At 37.5% G+C, this 15127-nt stretch overlaps 1 protein-coding gene across 2 annotated transcripts; it reads left to right on the forward strand.

Annotated features, from left to right (window-relative positions):
* Positions 1 to 3423: 3423 nt before the first annotated feature.
* On the forward strand, positions 3424 to 4514 carry LOC122644240 (transcription factor MYB114-like). 2 transcript variants are annotated; one of them, XM_043837883.1, is made up of 4 exons: positions 3424 to 3762; positions 3877 to 4006; positions 4101 to 4291; positions 4342 to 4514. In XM_043837883.1, exons 1-4 carry the CDS (start codon positions 3486 to 3488, stop codon positions 4368 to 4370), a joined length of 627 nt encoding a protein of 208 aa, XP_043693818.1. In that variant the 5' UTR covers positions 3424 to 3485; the 3' UTR covers positions 4371 to 4514. The 2 variants fall into 2 exon arrangements, with proteins under 2 accessions (XP_043693818.1, XP_043693810.1); XM_043837875.1 differs by having other exon boundaries at positions 3488 to 3762; positions 4101 to 4514.
* Positions 4515 to 15127: the final 10613 nt, after the last annotated feature.

The raw sequence follows: 15127 nt of genomic DNA on the forward strand, positions 1-15127 counted from the left end.
AAGGTTTTTGTTATTAAGTGTTATTTTATTTGGAATGCTAGAAACAAAGTGGTGATTGGTCTAGAAAAGCCTGATCCCATTTGGGTTTTAAAACAGATTGAAACTTGGTTGGCCGATTTGGAAATTTCTCCACCCCCAATTACATCCTACTATGTAAGCATGGGTAACGAAGATGAGGTAGTATTATCTAACTTTTCTTGTCTTCCACATTTCAATCATCCTGTTTTAATCTGTGCAGGATACCAACAACCTAGAGTAACCTCTGCGGGATGTTCTGGTATCTTTTTACTAGATGGTAGATTCCTTTTGCTTGCTGCAGGCTTTATTAAGACTTCAAGTAGTATAGATCCTGATGTGATTAGTATTAGAACATGACTTGACCTATCAAGGAATTTAGGGTTGAAGATTAAAGAAGTGTGGTGCTCAAATCATCGGATCGTTGATCTTCTTCCATCTCCAACTTCTAATCTTTGGCCTTGGTCTCTTTTAAAAGACTTTTTGTACATTAACAATATAGGTCCTGATATCTACTATACTTCTAAGGGGGATCCTTTTTGTATTGCAGTTGCTAGTAACCTAGCTAAATCTGCTCAATCTACACAATCTATGTACATTATTTCTAAGTAAATTTTTAATACATTTTATTTTCTCATAAAAAAAAAGAAGGAAATATAGTATTGAATAGTTTGCCATACCATACTGTAACCGTTAGAACAAGAGTACATTAAATGGAGTCATTATTGAGATTAAGATCAAATAACTAATATGGTTGCTTTCCAATTAGTGGGAAAGAAATGGTTTCTTGTAGTATTGCCTTTGCCTTAATGACAAGGTTTAATCTTTATTAAGCCACACTGGTCTTTTTGAGTTCTGTTTTATTTGTAATTGTTTTCTTCATAATGATGGATTCTTTGAAATTAGCCTTTGTCATTAACAGAATAAAATACTTATTAAGCCACTAATATGTTGCATTCATGGGTGTTTTGGACACATTCGTCGGCGTAAATAAAGAGAGATTTTCAGATCTTGTTTTATAATGTTTATCTTAATTAATTTCTCTCTTCAATTAGAGAAGGGAAAAGGATGAGATTAAGATAATCCCACCAAATCAAAAAAATTTGGAGACTTCTAACATTCTTTTGGGCTTAACTTCAGGTCACCTGATTGAGGTGCACACAAAGCATAATCAAAGACAAAAGTCAAAAACTCAAAAAGGGTTTTTCTATTTTTTAATATCATAGCTTCCGGCTAATGACCATCAGCCCTTCTTGTTCTTTACCTAATCCTAATTAAAAAAACAGACTAAGTTCACTAAAGTCCAAGCCCTATTCTTTTGCATTATAAATAGAATTTAGAGTTGAAGAATTGACCATAATCTCCTCCTTGATGAGTGGTTGAGTTCATATACTTCTGCCAATAAATGACTGCACATTGCAGTACCTAAAATTGGTTTGCAATATATGGGGTGAAAATTTTCTTTAATTAATTTCCTCCCTTTTCTGTTCATCAACTTCCTGTGACTTCAGTCCTTTCAAGTTAAAAACCATGAAAATGGAAACTTTTAAAGTAAAGTCTTTATTTTTATTATGATAGTATTGTAACCAGATCCTCAACCAAGTATAGAGCCACTTCAGGATGTTTTCAAGCTAGAGTTGGGACTTTAAAAGCTTTATTCAGTTATTGAATTGAAAACCAAGGTTGCAATCTTCAGTAAAACTTTGTTTCCAACCCTAGGCTCAAGTAGCAATTCTGGATATGCAACTAGGGCTGTAAACGGATTGGATTCGGTTTGGATAGTGCTATATTCGCATCCGCATCCGATTAGCTTTCAAACGGATTCCGATAGTGCTAAACAGATACGGACACGGATACGGATCGGATATTTTATCCGTTTACATGTAAATTTTTGGATAGCTATAGCCTATCCGTATCCGCATTCGTTTAGCTTTCGGACGGATTCGGATAGTGCTAAACGGATACGGACACGAATACAGAAACGGATTTAGGCTATTCATTTACACCCCTATATGCAACTTCAATTCATCCAAATTTATAGATTAGTACCAACATAAACAGACACACTTTCACAAATCAAAATGTTGGGGTACGATGTCTTGTATTCCATCGCTTGCATTAGTGGGCTGATTCTGAAGGGCTTGGGGCCATTTTAGAGCTATATGAGTATTTCAGTAAACTACTTGTATAGGGTTTCACAATAAATTTGTAGCGAGAGTTCTTTCTTTGTAATTGATAGACTGTAACACTATTCTCCATTGATAGTGAAGCAGATCTCATTTCACTATTGGACGTAAGCAATCTTATAAAATCGCTTACAATCTTTGCTTTGTATAATTATTGTATGCGATTTTCATTTTTTTTCTACATCGTCATATATTTTATTTTCTACACATAATGGGTCAAAATGTAAGATCTTCTTGGTTGTTCTTCACCTATGGTTTGACACTAATGTTTTCAACTTTTATTTTGTTGAGGGGTTGGCGGGGAGGTGTCAGTGATGGGTCCATCTATATGTTATTATAGCTCATGTTTGGGAATTTTACAACAATTATTCGTCCCAAATCATTGGAAGAGAAGATAAGGGTTGTATGAGTATGCTCATGGAACTAAGGCAGAGTTTGGAATGCATTCTAGGTCGATTTCGCATTCGTGAAATCTCTTAGTTGTCTAGATTTTAGATCTGGCCAAAACGAAACCCAAATTTCGACCTTGGGTTCAACTAGGGAGGTTCAAGGTTGAAATCTAGTGTCGAAACCTCAAAATGAGATCCGGCACGTCTCGATTTTGGTCTTGCTCAACCTCATTAGAGAATGATCCTCTCAATCTAACAAGGCCTTAGCACTGAAAAGAGAGGTCACCCATGAACAGGGACAAAGAGTGACTGAGAGAGGAGAAGAAGACAATAGAGTTCATTTTATTTTTTTTGGTCTCTTAGGGAAAGTCTTGTTCTTACTATTGGTTTCATATGTGAAAGAAAAAGATGTATTTGTCTTGACATACTTTTTTCCTTACAAGCTGGGCCCTCACTCCTCCTGCACCAGAAACAGTGAGAGAGAGAAAGAAGAATAATAGTTTTCCAAGTTTCTGGCTTTTTTTAGCACTGGAAAATGTAGATAAAGAATCATTGCTAAGATGACCATTGTATTAATTCTTTTATAATTGCACATGGTAAAGCTGTAAGTAACCATAAGATTTTATCTCCACCATTGATAACAATGAATCATGGGTCCCATCTCTGAATGATTGAAATTTTCCTGTTTGGTTCAAGATTTAGTAAATGGATTTCATGCGGTATTGCAGCTTTAGAGGGTAAAACAGTGAAACAGAGCAAAGACAAGTTTTTTAGGGCTGCTGCTTGGAGTTTTCCAAATAGACTTTTCAATCATACCAAACCTTTTATGAGTTTCCACTCCCCAGTCCATTTCACCTCTGTAATGGTAGTTGGGTTCTCCAAGAATGGTAGATAGATGGAAGGACCCCATCACTGGTACCACCCCCCTAAACAACAGAGTACCCCAAGTTTAAAACTCACACTCCTCCCTCAAGCAGTCCAACTGACCCCTCTCTCTCTCTCTCTCTCTCTCTTGCTCAATCTCACCAGAACTCTCATGGCTCCAAAGAAGGATCAACCCAACAAAAGGATTGTAAACAAAGGAGCATGGACAACTGAAGAAGATCAAAAATTGGCTCAATTTATTGAAGTCCATGGAGCAAAGAAGTGGAAACTAGTTGCAATAAAAGCAGGTCAGCTCTTGCCTCTAAGTCTACAAATACACTGACATAGCAGTTCATATTTGCTCTTGTTTTTTTTATTTTAATCTTTGGATTTTTAGCTTGATGGGTTCTTTGTTCTTGTAGGCTTGAACAGATGTGGGAAGAGTTGCAGGTTGAGATGGTTAAATTATTTAAGACCCAACATCAAAAGAGGCAATATCTCTGATCAAGAAGAGGATTTGATACTTAGACTCCATAAACTACTGGGTAACAGGTTGGTTGATTAACTTGGAAGAATAAATATAGCTCTAGCAAATTCTGTATTAGTGTAATTTCTTTTAGTGAATTCAGTGATATCTCTCATGTAGGTGGTCTTTGATTGCTGGAAGGCTACCAGGAAGAACTGATAATGAAATTAAGAACTACTGGAATTCTCATTTGAGCAAGAAAGTAAATCAGAAGCAGAAAGAAACTGAAGATTCAATAACACAGAACTCCCAACCCGAAAGTTGGAACAGTGTAAAGGTGAATGAAGAAAGTGGAGACTCAAAGACTAGTTTTAGTACAGAGAAGTTATTTGAGGCAGAGATGTTCTTTAGTCCCAGTGGAGGGCCTTCCAATTTGGAACAGATGAGTGATTTCCAAAGGGACCCTGAAACTGGTTTTAACCTGGAAGAGTGGTTTGATTTCTCAAATGAAGAATCTTCCAGTTTAGAGTGGGTGAGGAAATTTCTTGAACCTGATCAGAGCTTCTATGGATTTTCTTGATCTCTCTCTCTCTCTCTTTCTCTGATGAAAATGTATTATTCTTTTTCACCCACCACTAATTAATGGATTCTACTCCATAAAATCAGTACTATAAGAGGATGATGTGGGGAGTTGGGGCAATTGTAATAAATACTTCTTTTTTTGGGTATACTTGTAATTTAATATTTTCCCTGGCCCATAAAACATAATCCAAAATACCTAACCATCACAAATCCTTCTTCATTATCTTAAAATGGAAAAATGACAAGCCCTCCTTCCTCTCTTGGGAGGTGCTTACCATTTTGACTATTAATCGATGATATTCTTCAATTTGGATGCTAGTTTTGAAGTTTATCTGGAGAGGCATTTTAATTGAAACAAGACACACACACACACACACATCATTCCATGACACTTGATAGGAACATGTGTAGAACTATGATACGCTCTGGCTAATCTAATCAGTCTCACATGCGGCTCTAAAATATTTTTGTACTGGTTAGGCTCCGTTTGTTTCCATGTTAAAAAAACAACACCAGAAAAGAAATGTACATAAAATTTTAAGGAGGCAGTTTCCTTTCATGGTGGGCATTAATGGGATGGGATGAGAATCATAATGTAATACTTCTGCCCAAAATACAGGGGTAATTTAGATTTTTCACTGTTATCATAGATTTTGAGCCGACGACCATCTGAGAATCTTGATTTTTGATTCGTGGTCACTTGATTTCGAGGCGAGTTAATGATGTTATTGTTATCCTTGGCAGTGTTGAATAGTTCTTTTATGTGTAGGAAGTGATGTCAACACAAGTGTCAAATCCTATGGTTATCATGTTGAGTAGCATTACGTATTTGTTCAATGGCGACCTTATCTCAAACAATCAATCACGTGATCAATTAGGACTCTCCACAAACCGAAACAAATCAACCGGATAAACCACTACAGTTAGCAACCTATCACATTCCTATTATGACTCGTTCATATCTTCAGAATGCCATGGAGAAAGGGGAGGCCCATCAAATCAGGGATTCTATCCCTATTAATTAGGACTCTTGCCATTTTTGGATTACTTGATCATCAAGGGACCTGTGCAATCAATTTTATATATATGGTAGTCAGGGCAAAAGGTAAGTGATCTGGAACAATTTTTTTGTTCCCCATTATTCATACTAGTGGCATTACTAACTTAATCATCACAGAATTCCCTTAGAGATCAACTCCGGCTCGTTACTCTCTTATTTTCAGGTACAAGGATCACTCATGAGGAAGACAAGAGTTTCTACCGGAAACAAGACCTATTGCCTCACACCTAAAAAGCAAAGACCTCAAAAAGGTTGTAAAAGAAGTTCAAAACAATAAACTGAGGATAAGTTTTGTGCACGACCATGCACCATGGACATGATCGTGTACAATATACAATCCCTCATCCTCATCCAATGGGTGAAAGAAAGCATAGTCATGCACCATGCAGGTCCATGCACAAAACCTTTTGCTTAAAATGAGATCAACCCAATACTAAAATAGAAATTTTGGTATTCATTACCTACGAGGCTCCCGCCACTACGGGTTCTGGGAGGGTCATAATGTACGCAGCCTTACCCTTGCTTTCGCAAGGGGGCTATTTCCAGACTCGAACCCATGACCACTTGGTCACAACGGAGCAACCTTCCCGTTGCATAAACCTTATCAACCTTACCTAAAATGGTGTAACAAATCCAAAATGTATCAAATTAGTTATTAAATTTCACTTTATTTTGCAATCAAATTTCTTCAAATTTTAAAATAAAATAAATTTCACATTAAAAAGTAAAGCATATTTACCAAATATGGAAAGAGCTTTAGGTAAGTTTTCCTTTTTCTCTTAAAAAGTGATTTCACTTCCCTTATTCTATGGTTTGGATTTGCCATGTTTCAAAATTCATACTTTGATTTGACCATATATCATCTAATGTGTTGGCATGCAATCTCTTGGTAGTCAAGTATTGATGTGCATAGTCTTGGAGTCTTCAATGTTCCGTCTTGCCACTTGGCCATGTTGGAAATATATTATCCAAATCATACATGGAAATACATGTAACAAGGGATTTAGATTACTTATCTGTTTTGTAGATAAACCAAAGTTGATATCGATATTCTCAAGCACCAAATATAGAGTCACAAACCTCAAATTACGTTGAGAAACTTAAGGGGCTGAGTCGTGGCAATGGACACTTTCCTTAAGACTGTAGACGCCCCCTATAGACTATAATGCAAGCCGGGTTCCTACGAATTAGCCTCCAAGATAGAACAGCCCTTGGCCCCTCCAGTAGTCGTTGCACTCGCTTACTGGGCCTCGTCGAGACACATTCAGGTTGTGCTCAGTCAAAAAAGGAAATGGAATAACAGAACCTCACAAAACAATAAAAACTTGGAAAGAAAACTTGAGACAAAATTGAGTACAAGAAGGTTGTTTCCAACTTTGTTTTTGAAGGGATCTATGTAGCTGACCCCATTTATTGTTGGGATAAGGCTGGGTTGTTGTTGTTATTATTGTTGAGTACATGAGAGAATGTGTAACAATACTTATAATTCTCATACAAAGTGTCCAAAAACATTCTCTATATATAGAAGAGAAAGAACCCTTGGAGACACCATTCCCAAGGGATATGTCCCTTCAAGAGACACAACGAAAACTGTCAACATTGATCAAAATCGATCGATGTCAAACATAACTGGAAACACACAGGTATTTTGGAACTTCATTTTATAAAATACAATAGGCCAACCCTATTTTAGATTTAATTGGTGTCTACTTGTCCATAAAACTTTAGTCCCATCAAACCTACCACAAGGCACAATCAAATGGCCATCCATGGTTATTAAGAGTCCCATCTATATACCCTATTCATAAAAAAATTCATGTAATTTATTTTACTTTAGAGGAATTTACGTTGAAATAAACAAAAGATCCAAATCACCAAACCAACAGATTGACATCCCTATCAGCTATCATCATGTTGTCACAATCAAAGATATTTTGTAATGGGATACAAGCAACAAAAAAGAGCTACATCTCCTTTGGGGGTACTGACCATGTTTCTAAGAATCAGAATGCTGGGTTCGTGTGAATCAACTTCTAAGATAAAATAGCTATTGACCTCTCCAGTAGTCGTTGCACTCGTTTAATGGGCTCCGTCAAAACACATTCAGGTTGTGTTTAGTCAACAGAGGAAATGGAATAACACGACTTCTCAAAACAATAAAAAATTACAAAAAAAAAAACTTGGACACTTGTAATTCTCATACAAAGTGTCTAAAAGCATCCTCTATATATAGAGGAGAAGGACCCCTTGGAGATACCCTTTCCAAGGGATATGTCTCTTCCAGAGACACAACAAAAAATGTCAATATCAGTCAAGATCGATCGACGTTTAACATAATCGGAAACACACACAGGTATATTGAAACTTCATTTTATTAAATACAACAAGCCAACACTATTTTAGATCTAATTGGTGTCTATTTGTCCACAAAATTTTAGTCCCATCCAACCTACCATAAGGCACAATCAAGTTGCCATCATAGTTATTAAGAGTTTCATCTATATAACCTACTCATAAAAAAATTCATGTAATTCATTTTACTTCAGAAGAATTTACGTTGAAATACACATAACCCTAATCACTAAACCAACACATTGACATTACTATAAGCTATCATCATGTTGTCACAATCCAAGATACTTTGTAATGGGATACAAACAACCAGAAAGAGCTGCATCTCCCTTGGGGGCATTGACCATGTTTCAAAAAATCAGAATGCCGGGTTCATGCAAATCAACTTCTAAGATAAAACAACCCTTTACCTCTCTAGTAGTCATTGCACTCGTTTACTGAGCTCCGTCAAAACACATTCAGGTTGTGTTTAGTCAACAGAGGAAATAGAATAACACGACCTCTCAAAACAATAAAAATATTACAAAAAAACTTGAACACTTGTAATTCTCATACAAAGTGTTCAAAAGAAGGACCCCTTGGAGATACCCTTCCCAAGGGATATGTCTCTTCCAGAGAGACAACGAAAAATGTCAATATCAGTCAAAATCGATCGACGTCTAACATAATCGGAAACACACACAGGTATTTAGAAACTTCATTTTATAAAATACAACAGGCCAACCCTGTTTTAGATCTAATTGGTGTCTACTTGTCCACAAAATTTTAGTCCCATCAAACCTACCACAAGGCACAATCAAGTAGCCATCCTTAAGAGTCCCATCTATATAACCTACTCATAAAAAAATTCATGTAATTCATTTTACTTCAGAGGAATTTAAGTTGAAATAAACATAACCCTAATCACCAAACCAACACATTGACATCCCTATCAGCTATCATCATGTTGTCACAATCCAAGATACTTTGTAATGGGATACAAGCAACCAGAAAGAGCTACATCTCCTTTGGGGGTACTGACTATGTTTCTAAGATTCGGAATGCCGGGTTCGTGCGAATCAACTTCTAAGATAAAATAACCCTTGACATCTCCAGTAGTCGTTGCACTCATTTACTTGGCTCCGTTAAAACACATTCAGGTTGTGTTTAGTCAACAGAGGAAATGGAATAACACGACCTCTCAAAACAATAAAAATATAGAAAAAAAACTTGAACACTTGTAATTCTCATACAAAGAGTCCAAAAGCATCCTCTATATATAGAGGAGAAGGACCCCTTGGAGATACCCTTCCCAAGGGATATGTCTCTTCTAGAGACAACGAAAAATGTCAATATCAGTCAAAATCGATCGACGTCTAACATAATCGAAAATACACACAGGTATTTTGAAACTTCATTTTATAAAATACAACATGCCAACCCTGTTTTAGATCTAATTGGGGTCTACTTGTCCACAAAATTTTAGTCCCATCAAATCTACCACAAGGCACAATCAAGTAGCCATCAATAGTTATTAAGAGTCCCATCTATATAACCTACTCATAAAAAAAATTCATGTAATTCATTTTACTTTAGAGGAATTTACGTTGAAATAAACATAACCCTAAGTCCCTAATCATCAAATCAACACATTGACATCCCTATCAGCTATCATCATGTTGTCACAATCCAAGATACTTTGTAATGGGATACAAGCAATCAGAAAGAGCTACATCTTCTTTGGGGGTATTGACCATGTTTCTAAGAATCGGAATACCAGGTTCGTGCGAATCAACTTCTAAGATAAAACAGCCCTTGACCTCTCCAGTAGTCGTTGCACTCGTTTACTGGGCTCCACCAAAACACATTCAGATTGTGTTTAGTCAACAGAGGAAATGGAATAACATGACCTCTCAAAACAATAAAAAATTAGAAAAAAAACTCGAACACTTGTAATTCTCATACAAAGTGTCCAAAAACATCATCTATATATAGAGGAGAAGGACCCCTTGGAGATACCCTTCCCAAGGGATATGTCTCTTCCAGAGACGCAACGAAAAATGTCAACATCAGTCAAAATCGATCGACGCCTAACATAATCGAAAACACACATAGGTATTTTGAAACTTCATTTTATAAAATACAACAGGCCAACCCTGTTTTATATCTAAATGGTGTCTACATGTACAAAAAATTTTAGTCCCATCAAACCTACCACAAGGCACAATCAAGTAGCCATCCATAGTTATTAAGAGTCCCATCTATATAACCTACTCATAAAAAAATTCATGTAATTCGTTTTACTTCAGAGGAATTTACGTTGAAATAAACATAACCCTAATCAACAAACCAACACATTGACATCCCTATCAGTTATCATCATATTCATAATCCAATATACTTTGTAATGGGATACAAGCAACCATAAAGAGCTACATCTCCTTTGAGGGTACTGACCACGTTTCTAAGAATCGGAATGCCGGGTTCGTGCGAATCAACTTCTAAGATAAAACAACTATTGACCTCTCCAGTAGTCGTTGCACTCGTTTACTGGGCTCCGTCAAAACACATTCAGGTTGTGTTTAGTCAACAGAGAAAATGGAATAACACGACCTCTCAAAACAATAAAAAACTAGAAAAAAAAACTTGAATTGTCACACCCGCAAACCACCCCCTGGGATGATTCGGCTAGTGACCCAAATACCCGAAGTATTCGAAGATCTCCAGGATCCAGATGCAGTATTTACACGTCACAAGCACAACACTATATCAAGATAAAAAGGATTTCATTGATCAGAATGTGCGAAAAGTACAATTCACAAGTTTATATATATATTAATTACATCCAGATCCCCTTTTTCCCTGACAACCTGGATTTACATAGTTTCATCCATCGGGCCAGAAATAAGCTATACTAAAATATTTACAATAGAAATACATCTGCCATAAAGAGTAGAATTTTAACAAAAGAGAACAAATGAAAAGACTACGACATCAATCCCTGTTCTTCAAGTAATCCCCTCCGCCACCATCGTATCCACATGCATGATGATCTAAAAAAAAATATTCCACAAGGGTGAGCTCCACCGAGTCCAGCAAATAAATGATAGACCACACACAAGTAATCATACATACAAAGCAAAAATTCTAAATGTATGGATTCAATTTTAAACCTAATTTCCACCTAACAAACAATGTCTAAGTCTCTAGGTCGGTACTACGCCAACAACTCGGGAAAACAGACTTGGATCAGTCAACTTAACCCAAGCCGTAACCTCAATTGTTGCATGGAGCCCACACCGGTAGTAATCCCCAGATCCTCCCGTGGGTAGACCCCGATAATCATAGCCTGGACCCCACCCCGGCATTCCACATACTCCTCAGCGATAGGGAGCAATGATCACCCAACACCTAGACCCCTGTTGGTAAGGGTTGTAGTACCAAGGAATGACGTCCCTAGCCATGTGCAGACTATATGACATAGTACGAGGTGTACAGTGCTCCCGCATCCCATACTACGGCACACCATACCTCTAGTTTTCAAGCCGTCTATGGCATCTATTCTAGCATACAAATCATAGCTGCAAACATATTCCACATTTCATCATAATTCCACAATTTTATAATCACAAGATATGAATGAAGTAATTAATAAGACAAGTTCTAACAAGAATAATTTCACACATATGCATGTTTCCTGATAATTAATCTAAAATAATAAACACTCCAAAATAAAATCAAGGACTATCCCCACTCACCTTGCTTTAGTTGATTTTGCACTGCCGGTTTAGTTCACGAGTCGTTTGCCAGTAGGTTCAATGATCCAAGAGTTAGGTCCTAATATTTATAAACCAAACATATATGTTAGGTGGTATTCTAATGTTTCTAGAGTTCCAATATAGGTTAGGGTTAATTTAAAACAGGTTTGGAGCTAAGAGAACACCTGGCAGCAACACTGATCTGTGTCTCTGGTTGACCAGTGACTTCCACCAGAGACAAACAGTAAATGAAAATTGACCCAAGAGTTAGGTTTTTAATATTTATCAACTAAGCATGCATGCTAGATGATATTCTAATGATGCTGAAATCCCAAGATAAGTTAGGGTTGATTCAGAATATGTTTGGAGTTAAGAAAACACCTTTCAGTAACACTGGTCTGTGTCTTTGGTTGACCAGTAACTTCCACTAGAGATAACCAGAAGCTAAAATTAAAAGCGAAAACAGAGTTTTGAAGTAGGTTTTGGGTTAGTCTTCCCCATTTGACATCAGGGATGATTCCTACATATAAGATTGAGTTCCTGTGACTCAAAATAGGCTAGGGAGGTGGGCAATTTGGGGAATTGGGGTTAAGTTAATGATAATGGTTCAGATATGCAAGAAATATTCAGAGTTATTTTATATGAACCAAACCAACTAAGTATGGTTGGAAACTAACTTATACAACATGGATTAAACTAAACAGGGTGCTAATTGATGGTAGCACCATCAATCTATGATCTAAATGAAACTTCCTAATAGAGTCTAGCATATATGAAGATAGCTTAACTAAATTAAAACAGCTTTCTAAGTAAACTCACACCCATGAAACTGGGTGCTTGGATTTCCCAAATCAGGGATAAATTTGGCACAGGAAACAGGGTAAAAGTAATTGGAATTTAGATAGAATGAGATGTGGGTGGTAAGTCTCTTACCACAACAGGATTTTTTGATTTCAGCCTTCTTCTTCTTCTTTCTACTTCACTCAGCTTTCATTCATTTAGGTTTGAAGAGAGGTGAATAGTGAAAGATGGTTTATTTATATATAGTGTATTAGTCGGTCATTTAAATCTTATCCCTATTAATTAAAAACGATTATTTAGCCAAATCTGTATACGAAGGTTAGTTAAGCGGGTCCCACGTACCAACATTGTTAGGGAAATATTTCAACAAACTAAATGGGACCCGACGGCAAGATCCCCGACTCGAGGCACCGGGTCCCGCACTCCCGAGACAGGAATATGCAGTAACAGTACTCTGGTTGATATATGTGGTTGACCAGAAGATCCGCCAGAGTGTGTTTTATGTGTTGTCCAAGTGTTGGAACGCCCCGAGTTAAGCGGTTTCGCGTACAAACACATTTCTAACAATGTTTTCCTGCCCTAAATACCTAAAATATGGTCAGGGTCACTTTCCATAATTTATACATTAGATTGTAAATTTTGAAATTGTACGGGGGAGGTACGCGTTGTTTTGCCGGTAGATGACGGGTTATCACCAAGATTCCTTCTTCATCTTCTACTCGTTCGAACATCAAAGCTATACTCCAAAATATATACAAGGCTGCCACTTCGGATTCTGGACCTACCATCGGATTCGGGTTAGGGTTCGGGTCGAAAAAGCCAAGCTATAACATGAACACTTGTAATTCTCATACAAAGTGTCCAAAACCATCCTCTATATATAGAGGAGAAGGACCCCTTGGAGATACCCTTCCCAAGGGATATGTCTCTTTTAGAGACACGACGAAAAATGTCAATATCAATCAAAATCGATCGACGTCTAGCATAATCGGAAACATACACAAATATTTTGAAACTTCATTTTATAAAATACAACAGGCCAACCTTGTTTTAGATCTAATTGGTGTCTACTTGTCCACAAAATTTAGTTCCATTAAACCTACCACAAGGCACAATCAAGTAGCCATCCATAGTTATTAAGAGTCCCATCTAATTTACGTTGAAATAAACATAACCCTAATCACCAAACCAACACATTGACACCCCTACCAGCTATCATCATGTTGTCCCAATCCAAGATACTTTGCAACGGGATACAAGCAACCAGGCAGAACTACATTTCCTTTAGGGGTACTGATCATGTTTCTAAGAATCGGAATGCCCAATTCATCGAATCGGACCATGTAATCGGATCAAAATCGGCTAATCCACCCCGATTCACTCCATTGCATGTTGGACATATGGCGTCTTCTCAAGATTCTAAAAAGAAAAGGTGAAGATTTCGAAAGAACAGAGGAAGATGGAGGTGCAGGGCCTCATGGAAGCCGGAGGAAGAGAGGAAGGGGAAGTCGGAGCAGGAGGGGTAAGGGGAAAGAGGGAGAAGAGAGAGGAAGAGAGTGAGAGGCGGCGAGGGAGGGAAAGCCGGAGAGGGAGGGGGAGAGGGAGGGGAGAGTTAGGAGAGGAGACAGATAATTGCAGGGTGTGGACCTAAGCGGCTGAGCTTGCATCGAAGGAGCTTTGCCAGTTGAAGGATTCGTTGTCCGATTAGAGGAATCACTTGCATGTTCTCACGAGGGGCAAGCATGGTTGCGGTCTTGACTTTGTCATTGGAGTTGCAGACCACATCCCCATCCACGACTTCACTGATGCAAACTTTCATAGATTCTCCATACCACCATGAGATTATCGTCTGAGCTTCCTCAGAGATCTTGAATGATATAGACACCGGGTTCTCATTAGGTTCTAGTGCAACTCTGTCGTCAGTTACAAGAAATTACAAAAATTGAAGGACAAAAGAGGGGAGGGGAGAAGGAATAGAAGTGTTGTAATAAATGAATTTACGAGAGGAAAATAAGTGAAAAGCAAAATAGTGGAAATGTTTAATCACACATTGCTAATGAAAGAGAATAGATTTTCATAAAAAAAAAAATTGAAAGAGAATAGATTGAGGTTTATCATATTGTATCATGGGAACTACAAGAATAGTGTTCCTTGAAAGAAAGACTCACAATGCTCTCTTGTCTCCGATGGTTTAGGATTTATTTTCACATGTGCCTTGACATGCAATATGCTCTGTCCGACATTGAATGAGATTTTACCAGTGTCGAATGAGTGTCGCCGGAGTCGATGATCTTGCATTACACATTGTCCAAAATGCTTTGGATGCCAGCAACGGCTAGTTCACAATGAAATTTTGAACAAAATTAAACAATATATGGTCTTCCACCATAGCACGAGTCCATATCCAGACAGCCATCACAAAGATTAATGGGGTCATCCCCAGATGGTAATTGATTGGTACTCGGTAAGCGACAAAGATAGGTGGAACAGAAATAGGAAATGGTTGAGCATCAAATAAAAGACCAGGGTCAGCAATCCATTTATGACTAACTCTAAGATTTTGAATTGGAGATAGAGGACAATTCTGGAATACACACTTATTGTAGAAAAGCTAAATAACGTACATTGTGATGGCAGAGATGGATAACAGAGATGGATAAGTAACGAAACAAATC

Source organism: Telopea speciosissima, chromosome 1 (genome assembly GCF_018873765.1).
Source record: "Telopea speciosissima isolate NSW1024214 ecotype Mountain lineage chromosome 1, Tspe_v1, whole genome shotgun sequence".
In the NCBI taxonomy this organism is placed as follows: Eukaryota; Viridiplantae; Streptophyta; class Magnoliopsida; order Proteales; family Proteaceae; genus Telopea; species Telopea speciosissima.